General features: G+C 36.4%; 1 protein-coding gene and 2 pseudogenes across 3 annotated transcripts; 2 read left to right on the forward strand and 1 right to left on the reverse strand.

Annotated features, from left to right (window-relative positions):
* Window positions 1-1,185: 1,185 nt before the first annotated feature.
* On the forward strand, window positions 1,186-3,518 carry LOC147401159 (putative inactive receptor kinase At1g27190 pseudogene; annotated as a pseudogene).
* Window positions 3,519-8,694: 5,176 nt separating this feature from the next.
* LOC147401160 (inactive LRR receptor-like serine/threonine-protein kinase BIR2 pseudogene) lies at window positions 8,695-9,450 on the forward strand (annotated as a pseudogene).
* Window positions 9,451-11,483: 2,033 nt separating this feature from the next.
* LOC147401161 (serine/threonine-protein phosphatase PP2A catalytic subunit-like) lies at window positions 11,484-16,972 on the reverse strand. 3 transcript variants are annotated; one of them, XM_086442337.1, is made up of 7 exons: window positions 16,467-16,972; window positions 14,786-14,900; window positions 12,735-12,797; window positions 12,533-12,641; window positions 12,360-12,437; window positions 12,042-12,233; window positions 11,484-11,777 (listed from the first exon to the last, which is right to left on the reverse strand). In XM_086442337.1, exons 1-7 carry the CDS (start codon window positions 16,717-16,719, stop codon window positions 11,604-11,606), a joined length of 984 nt encoding a protein of 327 aa, XP_086298463.1. In that variant the 5' UTR covers window positions 16,720-16,972; the 3' UTR covers window positions 11,484-11,603. The 3 variants fall into 3 exon arrangements, with proteins under 3 accessions (XP_086298463.1, XP_086298465.1, XP_086298464.1); XM_086442339.1 differs by having other exon boundaries at window positions 14,786-15,253; window positions 16,467-16,605; XM_086442338.1 differs by lacking the exon at window positions 12,735-12,797 and having other exon boundaries at window positions 16,467-16,970.
* Window positions 16,973-17,183: the final 211 nt, after the last annotated feature.

Consider the following 17,183-nt stretch of genomic DNA (forward strand, 5'->3'; position numbering starts at 1 on the left):
ATATTTTTAAATAGTACTTCATAAGGTTTTACTTTATAATTAAAATGACCTTATATCTCTTAGTGCTTTTTTACTCACATAAGTTTTGCTCATGATGCATTTAATACACGGAGATTCGTGTGATTGGTAGATCTAGGATTTTTATGAGCAAATATTTTTGAATTTTGCTAATATAACGTCTTTTTGTTGCACGCTCCTTTCTCTCTCTTACTTATAGTAAAAAAAAGAATTTTTTTTTATCTAATCACTTTGTGACATTCAAAAACATGATTTGATGCAATAAAGTTGTAGAGGAAAAAATTATATAAACTTTAAAAAAATAATTAATTTTCATCATTGAATTTTATTTTTAAATTTGGGTGTTCAGTTGCTATTCATTTTTAACTCTTTGGACCAAGCTCGAATTTTTTTTTTTAAATATGAATATTTTCATGAAATCTAAAAGCTTTATTGTTAGATTGTCAATATGATAATCAATGTGGGCCCAATGACTCTTTTTTAAGATTTAAAATCTTAAAAATAAATATGTGGGTGGAGGACGTGCGAGCAAGAGATAGAAACTTTTTCTCTATTGTCAATGTCATTCATGCCACATGTCAAATGTTTGTTGGGTTGTGAGCAAACACGTCAAGGGGTGTCTGCCAAAAATATGTTATCTTATCAGCACTCAATTTTTTTTTTCTTACATCTCTGCATGATAAAATATTTTTCCATTAAATATTTTAAAAATAATAAGTAGAAAAGTCCTATACTTCTCTCTCACACAACTTCATTTAGAAATTTTCTAAAATTCATTTCTTTCTCTTTTGCAATTCCTTTCACTTCACATCTCCTTAAATTACAAATTACAAACCTATAACTTATTTGTAAAATTCATCCAAATTTCTAATATTTTCTCATGTTTTGATTTAAATTTTCACTTTTAGTTAATGTCCATTGTAGGATGCATTATAGTGGTTAGTTACTCTTTAACATATGATGCAAGAAATAGGGACCGTGCTCCAATTCAAGAGACTTCGAAGGACCTCACTACAAATACTAAATGATCACAGGGCTTCACAAAAATAACGGGTGGGATTCTTACATGAACTTTCCAAGGCCGAAATACTCGACTCCACCAGATCTTTTGCGCGCGAAATAAAAGATTCAACTAATCGTAGTCAAAGACGTAATTATCAATTAAACGACTTGGGTTTCCAACGACTCTCTCTCTCCAAGTGGTCATCTCTTTCTCTCTCTTCGAGTAGTCAAGTCAAGTAGTCAACGCCGGCACATCCTTCCTCTGCTTGAAATCCATTGGAGACCTTGAAAGCTTCAACACGGAGAGCATCTGGAATTGAAATCCTGAAACCCTAAACCTAATCGTAATTCCAGATTCAGCCAAAAAAAAAAAAATTGATCTCAACTCGGCTCCGCCATGAACAAATCCAGGTTGCACCTCCTCTTAATCTCCTCCATAGCTGTTATCTTCTTCGTCTCTGTTGTTGTCTCTAAAGAAGACGACATCAGATGTCTCCAAGGCTTGAAGAAAACCCTCAAAGATCCTCAAGATAGGCTCAGTTCATGGAACTTCTCCAACTCAACGGCTGGTTTCATCTGCAATTTCGTTGGCGCTTCGTGTTGGAACGATCAAGAGAATCGTCTTATTAGTTTGATCCTTCAATCTATGGAGCTTTCTGGTGTGATTCCTGATTCTTTGCAGTTCTGTCCAAGCATACAAACGCTAGATCTCTCTAAAAACGCTCTCTCTGGTACAATCCCCTCTCGAATCTGCGAATGGTTGCCTTATCTTGTAAGCCTTGATCTCTCTGGAAACCAATTCTCAGGCCCTATACCTCTGGGACTCGTTAATTGTACGTTTCTTAATAATCTACACCTTGGAAACAATCGTCTCTCTGGTCCAATTCCTTACCAATTATCTCGTCTTAGTCGTCTCAAGCAATTCTCTGTTGAAAATAACGATCTTTCTGGTCAGATCCCTTCGTTTCTGTCCAATTTCAATTCTGCTGATTTTGATGGAAATAGCGGTCTCTGTGGTCGACCTCTTAGATCTAAATGTGGTGGAATGAAAAATAAAAACCTCATAATAATTATCGCTGCGGGGATTTTCGGTGCTGCTGTTTCGGTTTTGTTAGGTTTCGGACTCTGGTGGTGGTATTTTGTTAGATCAAGTGGTCACCGTGGTAGGAGAAGGCCTGGGATTGGCAAAGATGATGATAGTAGTTGGGCGAAGCGATTAAGGTTTCATAGACTTGTTCAGATTTCATTGTTTAAGAAGCCCCTTGTGAAGATCAAGTTGGCTGATTTAATGGCTGCCACCAACGATTTTGATCCAGAAAACATTATAATTTCAACCAGAACAGGGCCTTCATATAAGGCAATTTTGCCTGATGGATCAGCCCTTGCCATCAAACGTCTCCAAACTTGTAATCTTAGTGAGAAACAATTTAGCTCTGAGATGATCAGATTGGGGCAACTTAGGCACCCAAATTTGGTGCCTCTTTTGGGGTTTTGTATCGTGGAAGATGAGAAACTTTTGGTGTATAAACTCATGTCTAATGGTACACTCTACTCTCTGTTGCACGGAACGGGTAATACAAGCAATGGTCCATTGGATTGGCCGACGAGGCTTATAATTGGTATTGGTGTGGCAAGAGGGCTAGCTTGGTTGCACCATGGCAGCCAACCGCCGTTCGTGCATCAAAATATAAGCTCTAATGTGATTCTTCTTGATGAAGATCTTGATGCTCGGATAACCGACTTCGGACTTGCGAAGCTCATGAGTTCTGCTGACTCTCAAGAGAGCAGTTTTATTCATGGGGATTTTGGAGAGCTTGGTTATGTGGCTCCTGAATATTCAAGCACGATGGTTGCCTCTCTTAAAGGGGATGTTTATGGGTTTGGGGTTGTGCTTCTTGAGTTGGTTACTGGGCGGAAGCCTATAGAAGTAAATAATGCTGAGGATGGCTTTAAGGGTAATCTAGTAGATTGGGTCAATCAGTTTTCTGGCTCTGATCGGATCAAGGACGTCATAGATACATTCCTTCGTGGAAAGGGTCATGATGATGAAATTCTAGAGGTTGTTAGGATTGCTTGTGATTGTGTGGTTTCTAGGCCCAAAGACAGGCCGTCCATGTTCCATGTTTATCAGTTGTTGAAGACCATTGGTGAGGGGCATGGTTTCTCAGAACAGTCTGATGAGTTTCCAATGAATTTCGGCAAACAGGACCACGATCATCAATTGCCTTGGGAAAAGTAGAAGAAGCATGATAAGACGTTCGTACCACAAGGTTTTGATGATGATGACTACAACGATATGTGGTCCTACATTATATCTGCATTTTATACCCAGTTGTGACAGGCTTAAGTAAATGGTATGATTTTGTTTCCATTAGGATTTACCTATGCTGTATAGATCTGTGTAAAACAAAACATTTCTTGGACAGTGGCTTCCACATTGCACAGAAGTTTGTTCTCATTCTACTAATAAAGGAGCCTTTGAGTCTTCTTTTGTTGTCTGTATCTTGCTTTCATTTTAGAAACTTTAAAAATACATATAGAAGATGATGTCAGGAAGTTGTAATGCATTTCCTTGTGCGTTATAATCTTGTGAGCATCCAATTTTTATAATTCATTCCACTACTTTGAATGCATGGCACTACGTTTACACTTGGTTTTCTTGATTCATGTTTCAGTCATGACACACTTGGAGGTTTAGTGGGTATAAATTTGTATATACTTGTATCTGTACATGGGTTTTGTATGTACATTGTGAATATTAAGGCAAATTGTAGTATATGACCTTATTGGGAGATTGTTCTGAGTGTTGATTCACACCATGATCTCTTTTTCTCTTGTGAGTAAACAGGGCTCTGTCTTGTCAGGACCATGGATGTTGTAATGTCAATTTTTTGAGGTCAAAGCTCTCATTGACCCATTCTGAGCTACATGTCTGATTTTAATCTCTCTTTGTTACATCAATTAAACTGAAGCTTTATCAAAGATAGAAGAGACATGTGAAGTAAATCGCAAAAACTATTCTGGCATATGCACACCGATAGATTATTACAAGCCATGGTTTGATTCATATGGTTGTTCACCTTTGTTTGTTCTCTTCATGTATACAAGTGATATAAAAACCCAATGGAGTGATAAGTTGTTCTATTTTCTCTTATTCCCTGACAATAAAATTCAAAAAAAAAAAAAAAAAAAAAAAAATTGTTCTATTTCCTAAAAATTAGGGTTGGGAGTGAAATCACAACAGCTCTCCCTTGGTGGAATTGAGCTAATCACCTTAAAACCAAAGAAATCTAGGAGCACAAAAAACACTGCTTTATTGGCATTTGCATTAAATATGCCCACGTCTATGTCAGCCGTTGCCTTGTTGCATGCTTCACTGACCTTCTTGTTCCACGCTAGGTTAAACTCTTCTGTTTTCATGTTGGTAGCAGTGCTCTTGTTCCACGCCATGTGTTAAGAGATACATCTTTATAATTATCCTGTTTATATGGCTATAGAGTGATGACTAGATCGAAACTTGGATTTTTTGCATGCTCTTTGCTAAATATTTAGGATCATATGATCGGAACACAATTGGCACAAGCAAGAAGCATTACTTGAGCTAGATAAGAAGGTATTCTACTCAATCCAGGTCTATTTCTTCCAATAAAACAGGTATCTCCGTGATACTTTAGTTCCTTTTTATCCTTTTCAGTCCTCGATCTGTTCTGTTACAAGCCTTCGACCTGTGCTACAAAGTTCATTTTCATCACTTCCATTATTGATCTTTGTTGCTTGTGGCTATTCTATCTTAGTCAATCTCCTTTACTTTAATTATCAATTGGAGCTACTCCTTGGTTTTTTCAAACATGTTCGTCTGGTTTTGCCAAACAGTGATGTGTGTCTTTTGATAATTATATTTCAGCGAACCACAATGATTGAGTTCGTAATCTTCTGATATGTGATTCATTGAATTCCGAATTCAATCAAGATTTATAATCAACTGGTTCGCTTTGTACCAGTTGAGAGTGAATAGGATATCCCTGGTCTCTCTGCTAGTACATCCGACCCCAAATCTTTGGGACAAGGCAACGATGGTCTCAACATATTAGTACCCATTAAAACATTCCCAAGATTTAAGAGTAAATTTACCACCCAAATTCAAAATTCTTATGGAATGGAAAGTAAAACATCTTACACTCATCCTCCGACTCACTCATAGTCAGTTATGATTTATACAGAATCCATAAGTATTATGGTGACACACAAACAAACAAACAAATGATTACCATTCTCTAAATAGATGGAAGCCAAAAAAAAATGCCACCAAATGACGTGCGCCTGACGGGTGGGAATACGAGCAACAAATTCAATTTAAGTGGCCTCAAAACTCCCAGAACAATCTCTTCAACTGCTCAGAAAGCTCTTCTTCAGCTGAAATTGTTAAGAACCAAATGTAAGACCCTGTTGCGGCCTCGTATAAGGCTTGAAGAAATCTTGATCCCTCCCCATCAGTTACGGCCGTAGATAAAATCAGCGAAATGCTCTCCTTGCCTCCCAACTCCAGAGGCTTTAGCCATTGTTACCATAACAAAACAAGGAGATTTATTCAAATATAATACTTGTCACCATCTCATTGGTTTGTGCTGTCCAGCAGTTTGTTGGACGACACTATGACTATGCTTCGTTCTAAATTGGAAAAGATCAAGGCTGAGATGAGAAAATGCTCCTAGAGATTTCCATTTCCATTCCATACTTGTAGATTGCCTGTGTTTAATTCCTTCCCATTTCAGCCTTTTTTTAACCGAGGTGTCCGGGCCTCTTAGAGCACCTGACTAATCCTTGAGCACATGCAGTCCCCTCCCCATCCCCCCCACAAACACCATGTAATTTCTGAGATAAATGCCTGAGGATGGTCCCTAAGGAGAGATTTGAACTCCAGACCTCTACTTCGGCCATCTCTCCAATCTTTTGGGATTTCAGCAGTGTTTTATAGATTCAAAACTTATCCCAGAATAGAGAAGTTCATGTATATATAGGTAATTTAGACTCACCCCTCCAGGTTTTGGTGAATATTTGAGATACCACCCTATATTTTAAAACTAATTAATGGCATGCCCCCTTGATTTTGAATTTGTGCTCTTCAAAAGGGATTAATGAAAAATGATGGACATACTCTCATATTTCAAGCTCTTCCCCCGTGAACTTTTGTGAGAAGTTGCTTAACATCACATCGAGTCGATTGGCCATAAGGTATTTGCCCAAATGCAGCTTAGTCATGATGTATGACTCTGTCAATGGGCAAGCGTAGGTTGGGTTCTACTTAGCCGAGCCCTTAACCCAACGTAAAGGATGTCTGTCACTATAAACTAAACTAATATGCCATGTAATGGTCAAAGCCCTAACCCCCACATCCACACGCCAGTAACAGTTAATAAAGAACAATGAATGCTTACTTGTTGAGATTGGACGAAACTAATTCCATTGTTGTGATATGAATCTTAGATTTAGTGGTCATTAAGCAAGATAGTGAACTGGGAAGTATCATTCAATGGATGATCGTAACAATTTTTTGGATTGATAAATAGGTATTAACAGTATTAACATTAATGCTGAGGTGACTCTAGATTTAGGTGTTGTTTGTTAAACTGAAAAAAATAAGTACTGAATAGCATTAAGCGCTAAAACTTATAAACGTTGAATTTAAGTGTTGAAAAAGTTATTTGTTTGGATGCAGAATCATCTTTATTACACATTGCTGAAATTAGTAAATTGTCTTTTTTACCCTTATAATCATATTATACATTGTTTACATGTTTCAAATGCCTATTTCTTATTAAATACAATAAAATATATTATTTCTTATAAAATTAAAATACAATTCATTTTTAAATAATAAGTAATACTCAAAATTTCAATTTATAAATAATAATTTTTATTTATAAAAGCCTACAAATTTCAAATTAAAAATAATAATGTCATACGAGTCATCAAAATTTGAAATCAACAATGAAAGAACTTAATTTGGGATGAATAATTTTCGATGGAAATGAAGGATGTGTAATTATAAAAGCACCACACGAAATAAAAAAGGCAACCCACACCATAACCAATTTTTTTTTGTCTTATATGAGTTAAAGTTTTTGGAATGAACCAACTTTTGGTGAGGATGATCTATATGGTATAGAGATCATACTCATAAAAAATCAGCCCATTCCGAAACTTCTAACCACGTCAAAACTAGTTTAAAAAAAAAAAAAAAAAAATAGACGATTTACGATTCTTAAACTTGTTTTGATGGGGTTAGAAGTTTTGTAATCGGCTGATTTTTGGTGATGATGATCTTCTCATTGTAGAGATCATCTTCACCAAAAATCAACTCATTTTAAAACTTTTAACCCATATAAAACAAAATAATTTGACTATGGTGTGGGTTTATTAATTTGTGGGGTGTTTATACACTTATCCATGGGATGTAAGAGGTAATATCTTTTTTAGTATAAAGACATACTTGTCCATGTCCAAAAAATGAAGGGGATACTTGTCCATGCCGAAAGCGAAGTGCATACCGTTTCAGCACTTTTTTTTAGCATTAAAATAGTACTGAATTTTTTTTTTCACTTATTTTCAACAATAAACATTGAAAATATGAAGTAAACAAACGCGTTATTTTGACCAAAAATACTGAATTTTATTTTTTCAACAATAAACGTTGAAAAATAACGCAAACAAACACCACTTTACTGTAATTCTCACATTTATGACATGGAGGTGCACACATAGCCATAGATGCTTTTTATTTGTATCTTGAGAAAATACATCTATGATTATGCGCACACCCCACATTAGAAATGTGAGAATCACCCCAACATTGGCCTTTATTAAATTCCATTTTGAAACCAAACAGCTATCATTTAGGTATTTTAAAAGAGTTGTAATGAATGCACACGGTGTTAGGGAACACGGCTGATGCAGCAAAGGGACAAAATCATAGAACTTTTCTTCATGATACATGAAAAAGATATATGAGGTGGGTACCAAAAACCTCATGCATTCATCATTATTCATTGAGTCATGCTGGGTGACACAATGACGTGGTGGCATGGGCATAACATAGATATTTTTCCGCGAGTACGAGTAAAAAGCATCTATGTGCACGCTTTCACGTCATTTGTGTCACCCCTGTGTCGGTTAATCCTTTAAAAAAATGGACTCCTCCGAGACAACTCACTCTTGAATCTTGATACGAGAGGTCAAACCGATTTTTTTTTTAAACGATGCTTTTACTGCTTTCACATGTACTACTAATTTCAAGTTTTAAGTATTTGAATCACAGTCACATCACATGCGAAGGAGTGGGAAAAAAAAATGAAGCAAAGAAGTACAGACCACGTATGATTTACCTTACCGCGTGCATGCATCACGACTCCAAGAATCTAAGAAGAGCGTCAAAGACGTAAAGTCTATACTGAACTCTCCCACCCTTTCTGCCAAGTCCCAAGTCAATGGTCGAACAACACACTGAAATTCATTCCAGAGTCAAGACCTTCTTCAATACCTAAACACGCAGAGGCAAAGCATCAGAAATTGAAATCGTGAAACCCTAACACTATTTGTAACACCAGCTTCACTTCAGAAAAAGAAACCAAAAAAAAAAAAAAAAAAAATATTGATCTCAACTCGCTTCCGGCCGCCATGGACAAATCCAGGTTGCACCTCCTCTTAATCTCCTCCATAGCTGTTATCTTCTTCGTCTCTGTTGTTGTCTCTGTAGAAGACGACATCAGATGTCTCCAAGGCTTGAAGAAAACCCTAGATCCTCAAGATAGGCTCAGTTCATGGAACTTCTCCAACTCAACGGCTGGTTTCATCTGCAATTTCCTTGGCGCTTCGTGTTGGAACGATCAAGAGAATCGTCTTATTAGTTTGATCCTTCCATCTTTGGAGCTTTCTGGTGTGATTCCTGATTCTTTGCAGTTCTGCCCAAGCATACAAACGCTAGATCTCTCTAAAAACGATCTCTCTGGTACAATCCCCTCTCGAATCTGCGAATGGTTGCCTTATCTTGTAACCCTAGATCTCTCTGGAAACCAATTCTCAGGTCCAATACCTCTAGAACTTGTTAATTGTAAGTTTCTTAATTTTCTACACCTTGGAAACAATCGTCTCTCTGGTCCCATTCCTTACCAATTATCTCGTCTTAGTCGTCTCAAGCAATTCTCTGTTGAAAATAACGATCTTTCTGGTCAGATCCCTTCGTTTCTGTCCAATTTCAATTCTGATGATTTTGATGGAAATAGCGGTCTCTGTGGTCGACCTCTTAGATCTAAATGTGGTGGTGTTACGGTTACGGATGAAGAGAGACACCTCATAATAATAATCGCTGCTGGTTTTTTGATAGGGTTCATCGCATCCTTCTGCCTATGCATAAGGATTGACGTGTTTAAGTAAATTTTGGTGTGCCAAAAAAAAAAAAACCTCTCTTAGTTTAGTACGTAAGTTGATAGTTTGATGCATTAGTCATAAATAAATAAACTATTTGAGTCACGAGAATCTTTATTCTTAAAGAATTTAGAATAGTAATTTAAGAAAAAATACTGAAATGACAAAAATGATGTAGTGGCCGTACATGCTTTTTACTCGTATGTTGAGGAAAAACACTTACGGTAATGTGTGCAACACCGCATCATTTTATCACCTTTGTGTCTCCGTTGTAGTTTAATGGTTGCGGTGTTACCAAACACTTCCACATCAAAGTGAGATATGAGCTACAATCTTGAGGTCACTTGCCATTATTCATTTTTTACTTAGAGACCAGTAGGTGGCATATGCAAAGACACATTTATTTGAAGGATTTATTTATAATTTAAAATAAAATTAAAGATTATTTTTAAAATCATATAGATATTTTTGTAATTTTAAAAATTTATCAATAATTTTCTTCAATTTTAATTAAACTGACCCTAATTATATTAAGTATGACTCTTTAAGAATGGATGAAGAGACTTCAAGATTAGACCTCACATTGCACATCTTGATGTCAAAGTGGATAGGAAAAGCATTTATAATTCCCATACACTTCCATGTCAGGATGTGTGATATGACATACAAGTTGGGGAGCAATGTCTAAGATGTGGGCAAATTCTTTTCTAATTTCATATGAATTAGGATGCTAGTGAGGCAATAGAATCTCTCAATTTTATAATCTTTACTAATAATAATAAAGAGAAATTATATTGACATGACAACTTTTACTTACAACACAAAATAGTTGTTGGGTAACATTCGGCAGCCATGCTTACGGAGCCAACGTTTTGTGCTATATGGGTTAGAAGTTTTAGATTGGACTGATTTTTTGGAAGATGATCTCCTCACCATAGAAATCATCCTCATAACAACATCAAAAAACCTCAAAAACCAAAAAAACCCAGTCCAATTCAGAACTTCTAACCCATATAGGACAACACGGAGACTCCCAAATATTGGCTCCCAAAGAGGACCCATAGTTTGGATATGGATTGGTGTGCTATAAGTAAAAGTTGGTGAGCTAATCATAGCTCTCATAGGTTGAGAAGATATTAGTGGATGCCTTGCTTGTTAAAAAATACAAGACAAGACTATGATGCAAACAGATAATTTGGTAAAATCGTTGTGTTTATACCTCTATTTGGGGTCAATACTCCATCCCCAGCAAAGAAAGCACACATTGCAGTGCTAGTTGATCATCTTGAGCTCCATGTTTTAGAAAAACTTGTGCAAGTGACATGAGCAAATGCGATGCCTAAACAGCTTTAAAATAATAACTCCGAGCACCCTCTTTGTTATCATCAAGGAATGAAAACAGGGGTTGTGATCATATGAATTAAAGCATGCTTCAGATGCAGGAAAGTGAGGGAAGAAAATGGAATTAATGGTGATTAGGGTATCTAGTTTGGGATTTGGAATTGGGTTATGATTTGGGATTGGATTTAAGATTTGGACTAGAATAGGGTAAACCCAACAAATAAAAATGAATTTTTTTTTTTTTTTTTTGCAATAATTATAGCGTAATGAAAATGGTTGAGGCTGTTAGGATAATAATTAAAGGGTAAGAGAATGGAGAAAGGATTTAAGAATTAGGGTTTGGGATTTGGAATTGGGTTATGATTTGGGATTGGATTTAAGATTTGGATTAGAATAGGGTAAACCCAACAAATAAAAATGAATTTTTTTTTCTTTTTTTTTTTTGCAATTATTATAGCGTAAAGAAAATGGTTGAGGTTTTTAGGATAATAATTAAAGGGTAAGAGAATGAAGAAAGGATTTAAGAATTAAGGTTTGTAGGTTTCAAGAATTAAGAACTCAAGATTTCTTAAAAAATCAAGAATACAAAATTTATGAGTTGGGTCCTTGAAAGGTTTAGAGAGTTTTTGATGGAATCTTATTGGTTTCATGATCTCTCATAAATAAATAAAAATGTAGAAAAGATAGATTGAACCAGAAGATTAAAGGAAAAAAAAATTATATATTTATTTGGAAACACCCCAATGATTTCCATAGCATCAATCATGTTGAATGTACCAATATCCAAACATTACAAAGATACCGATTACGGAGTATGGAGATTACAAAAAATAGTCGGGGGTCTTGCGTGTGGTATCAGGTTCAATCTGCCGAGGAGCAGGGTCAAATCGAAGAAAATTTTGATCCATGTGCTCCCCAATCTCGAGTATTGCGGCCATATTCCCACAACGGTAACAATAGTTTGGTGCACTGAACACTGTCACCACGTTCTTCTCCTGCACAATTGAATACGATAATAAATAAATAAAAAAACTGTAAACATGAACAACGTTGATGATTGGGCTAAAAATTAAGCAGCAATTTCAAAATATTTTTGCATTCCCTTCATTCTTTATTTACTTATTTATTTATTTTAACTTTATTCAGTTTATGTTCATATTAAGAACCAGGAACCAAGTTTGTACTAATTGTACATTGCCTTCGTTCTTCATTTTATTTTATTTTTTATTGTTAAGTTCACTCTCTTTGGATTCACCCACCTGAGACCAATTGTAACCTTCCATGACAAGCTGATGGGCTCTTGCAATGAGGGTGAGCCCATTAGTATGGTTGAACTGAGCAGCGATATCCTGTCCGAATGTGTAGCCGGCTCCCCGAGGTGAAATACCCCACCCACATCGGTCATCTGGATCAGACCACAGGAGATCGCACATTGGTCCTTCATGTGGAACCTAATCAAAACATAAAAAATAAAACCACCAAAAAAAATTAAAAACAATATTGAGGCAGAAACAGGCATGTAAATGATGGAGAGGTTGGGGGGAGGGGGGAGATGGTTAAGTTAGACTGCATCATACCTCCTGCATACGGTCCAACGCCCGGATATTATCTAATGTATCCAAAGATGGGGAGAGGCCACCATGCAAACAAAATATCTACAAGTTCACAACAAATGCTTGTTAGAAGTGATCATAAGATAATCAACAAAAAGAAAAAAAAAAAAAAAACTTGGCCATTTTGTAACTCAGACCTGACTCTCAATGAGGGCTGTAAGGGGTAGATAATCAAAAAGGTCAGTGAAATACTTCCAGACATTTGCATTTCCGTATTTTCTCAAGCATTCATCATAAAACCCATACCTGAAAACAGAACTCTGAAGGTTAGTAACTAACAAAATTAATGATTAAAGTAGCTACGGAGCATAGTATATAAAGGAATATTACACAAATCACATTTCTCCCTTAGAAGGCCAGCCACTCCAACCTTGGTTGCATTCCTTAACATAGGCAAGAAATCTGCATTTATTAATAAAAAGTATCTTCATGAACATGGAACTTTCACTTAAAAAACAGTGTCCGATGCAAGTACAACATCCATTTTGAATGTCCGGGTATTGTAGAGCTAAATAATTCCATCCTCAAGCGGAGCTCCCAATCTGCAACAGGGTTGGGGGCTCCTTTTTCTCAAGCAGCCTATAGCTTCATAATTTTCTTATTTCTTGATATAAATTCTTGTTTACTATAGAAAAAGAGGGGGTTCAGGACCCCAACTTAGTTCTCGCATGAACTAGGAGGAAGAAAGCCAAACTAATGGGAGAAAAAGGAAACTTCCACCCAAAAAAGAAAAAATTAATGATAAAAGGCAATTAATTACCTATCAGGAGTTAAATCATCGATAAAAGGGGAACATGATACTTTCTCTGATTAATATTTGGCACATTCAATATAAAGTTGATTATCTTCGTCAACAAATCTTGACATAGAATATCTAAACAAGCTGTCTGCATGAAGTCAATGTCCCAACACTGCAAGGAGAGACATAAATGGCACAGAATGGACAGAGGAAGGTTCAGGTAGATGAGGGCTTTAATGCTGAGGACTGTAATTGTGGTTTAAAAGACCCTCAAAAGTAAAGGTCTAAACTTCCTACAAGGTGGTGCAGATGGTGGGAAGTGTGTACAATGAAAATAAAGAACTAAAATAGAAAATTATAACAAAATGGAGAAATACAGTAGATAGACTAATGATAAATGAGAGTGAGAGGGTGGTGACAGCAATGTTGGAATCCAGCACGGAGCAAATATGTCTGTGACGTTGTGCCAATTTAATGCAGCACCGTGGGAGATCGCACTGGAATTCTTTACAGTTACTGGTTTCGCCTAATTTTTATTTATTTATTTGACTGGTAATGGTTTTGCCTAAATAAACCCACAAGGATAAGCCAAATCAGAAAATTCTGTCCTGTTTGAAGAGGGGTGTGTGTGAGTGTGTGAGTGTGTGTGTGTGTGTGTGGGTGGGGGGGGGGGGGGGGGGGTTATACTAATCTATGCATCAGGACTGTATGCCTACTTCCGTAACACTTATAGGGAGAGAAAGGGGTACTAATGGACAAATGCCACCCTTTTAAACATCATTCTCCGTCAATGGGCAAGGCATTTGTTAAGGACGCTAGAAGAGCCTCATGATGATCATGTCAAATAATATCACCATTATGCTTCCATCATGGACAACGGGAAATTGCAATCCATTGATGAAGTCATGTTTTATGCTGTGGATGCTACTTCAAAGTAGTCATAGTTACCCTTGTTCACCCTCCGAAATCTAGATCCTGCTCCCTAAAATAATTCAATTAAAATGGATTCACCAATTCAGTTCCCCACTCCTGCTTTAAGGCCCCTTTCAACATCGACCCCCCTTCATGCAACTAAGCTCCATAAATAACGAATTTTCTAAATATGTGGGCTTAGCCAATCAAGGAGTATACAAGGAGATAATTTTATACGGGACTATTGTGTCCCATATTTAGGGGCAGAGAAACACAAGTTTCTTTGGTAGCTCAAGACCTTGACGTAGTTGAGTTATTTACATTGTACAGTAGAGAGCACTTCAGCCATGTTTTGAATTGGACCACACTCAAATTATTAGAGAAAATCAGCTTTCCAAGTAGTTAAATCCAACAACATGACAGGTCTAAATATGTAACCTCTTAGGTGTAGCTAAAATTACCTACCAAATGAACAAATGATACCTTGACCTAGTGTGGACTAAAATTCACATGCACACACACACATAGCATGGAAATGGTAAGTTCTAGTGCCATGTATATTTTCTTCGTAGAACAACTGGAATATCAACTTAAGGGACCCTCCACAGAGACCATGTATCGTGCATTTGAAATGGTTCATAAGCAATAAAGGAAGAGTAATGTCTGAGGTTTACATCATCCAAGATATTTATCTTGCAATAACAATATGATCATATTTGAAAGGAAAAAAGGATCTTACACTTGAGTTATTTGTCTGCTCTCATGATTTCCTCTTAGAATTGTAATTCTATCTCTATAACGGACTTTCAAAGCTACTAAAAGTGTGACGGTCTCTACTGAATAGTATCCACGATCTGCATAAATGGAAGAAAACAATTGCATTGAGGTAAAATGCTAGATAATTCTACAATGCATAATTTAAAATTTAAAATAGTTGCAACAACACATAATTTTACATCATGATCAATGTAGATGAAATCGAGCATCTTTTTGGTAGTAGTGTTCAAAATTAAAATAAAAAAGCATATTATGAATGAGATAATACTTCTTCACATATAAGTTCCAGCCTTCTACCAAATACCGAGCAAATTATGAAGAATAAAGAAAAAAAAAAAAAAGAGTCAACGTAAGGCTTTTAGACCCATAGCTCAATTGATTTGACACATTGCAAAACAACTTCGAGGTCGCGGGTTCTTGTCCAGCTTACCTGTCAAAAAAAAAAAAGTCAGCTTATAAGATTCATTTCTTCTATGAACACTGGCATTTCTTTTCTTTTTGAAGGACCATTGAGCTATAGCTGTTAATTTCTAGCACATTCACACAAGAATCTACATAGCTTTTCCTTAAGCTCTTTAAGTTACCCATGAAACTGGATAGCAGCAAAATTGATATTAATAATGACTAGCACTCTTCCAACTCTAACAATTTAAACATGAAATGACACAAATGTGTAATCCATCAACTTCTCCATTAGACAAACTAAGTGTGTCAATGTGATCTTGTGTTTCTGCATGATTGAAGCATACAAAGGTTCCCCTAGAGGTTACTACTCAAGCCATGGTTTCAAAACTCAACTGAGACGTATCACCCTAGTTGTCTCGGTATCTGGCACGAACGAGACGGACAAACAAGTCAATGTATCGGATGAGATTTAAAAGCCCACATTCATTTTTTTCATTTTTGAACGAGACATCTCAAGCGTATCGGAAAACTCATCCGAAACGACTCGGTATCAGGATGAGACAAGACGCGAAACCGAGTTTTAAAACCATGACTCAAGCCCTTGGTTTTAAATCTCGTTTGGGACTGAGATGACTCATACGATATGTTTTGGTATCGTCCACCAACGAGACGGATAGACAAGTCAAACATATCGGACAAGATTTAAAACCACGGCTCATTTTTTCTCATTGTTGAACTAGACGATTCAAACGTATCGGAAAACTCGTCTGAGATGACTAGGTCTCGTTCATGGACGGGACGAGACGTCAAAACGAGGTTTAAAACCAAGCTCAAGTCATGGAAATACCATGAGTTAATTCTTCAAAAACTTCTCCCAACTTTGAGTACTTGGTGGGTCAGTTAGCAACCATTAAGATTGAATTCGCCCATCAAATTATAGGGAGAGAACTGATCTTATTCACTCAAATTAAAAAAAAAAACGAATTTGACTTGAAATCAAATGAATTTGAATAATAAGTTATATAAGCTCATTTAATACATATTCAAACCACACAAAGCAGATCACATTGTAATATCAAATTAATTTTATGTTCTTTCCATTGAATTCAAAATTAAAACATTTCTTCTTTCCAAATTCAGTAGAAAACATAAAATAAGAAAAACAAAATCAATCAGTCAAACGCCCCAAGGACAAAACCTAATAATCAAATAATTGAGAGATTAATCGATTAACCAACCTACGTAATCGCCCATGAAAAGATAATTGGTGTCGGGAGCATTTCCACCAATCCTAAATAGCTCGATTAGATCATGAAACTGTCCATGTATATCACCACAAACTGTAACCGGACACCTCACAGGCTGCACATTCCATTCCTCTACGAGGATCGTTCTCGCCTTCTCGCACAAGGCCTTCACCTCTGCCTCTGAGAGAGGCTTACATTCCATGAGATGCTCAATCTGACGGTCAAAATCTGTGTGGGAAGGCATCGTTTCTTCCCTCGATCTGCAACGCAAATCGATAAGAAAACGAAGATCGATTAAGAAACCGAAGGAAATCAAGTTCTACGTATCGATAAAGAGACGGATCAAGCGAATTGAAGAGTCATAGGAGGCGAAGATCTGAAAGAGATATTAGGGTTTAGGATTAGAGATTCGGAATTCGGATCGAGAAAACCAATGAGGAGGAGAGAAAACCAGGGAAGAAATGAGAGAAGAAGGGTTTGTTTGTAGAGGTTCCTCTTTCACTGCAGCAACTCATTATTTTGAGAGCTCCTATTAGCACCCCAACTTTTATTTATTACACCCCATATTTATAAAATATTTATCAACTCCACTTAAAGATTAAAACTCTTCAATCATTACTAAGGTTGGGTTCAAATCATAATCTAACATTACAAAACATTTTCAAACAATTTCAATTTCAGTAGCTGTTTAAAATTATGATTAGATTC

Source organism: Akebia trifoliata, chromosome 5, assembly GCF_017979445.1.
Source record: "Akebia trifoliata isolate Shusen 1 chromosome 5, ASM1797944v1, whole genome shotgun sequence".
NCBI lineage: Eukaryota > Viridiplantae > Streptophyta > Magnoliopsida > Ranunculales > Lardizabalaceae > Akebia > Akebia trifoliata.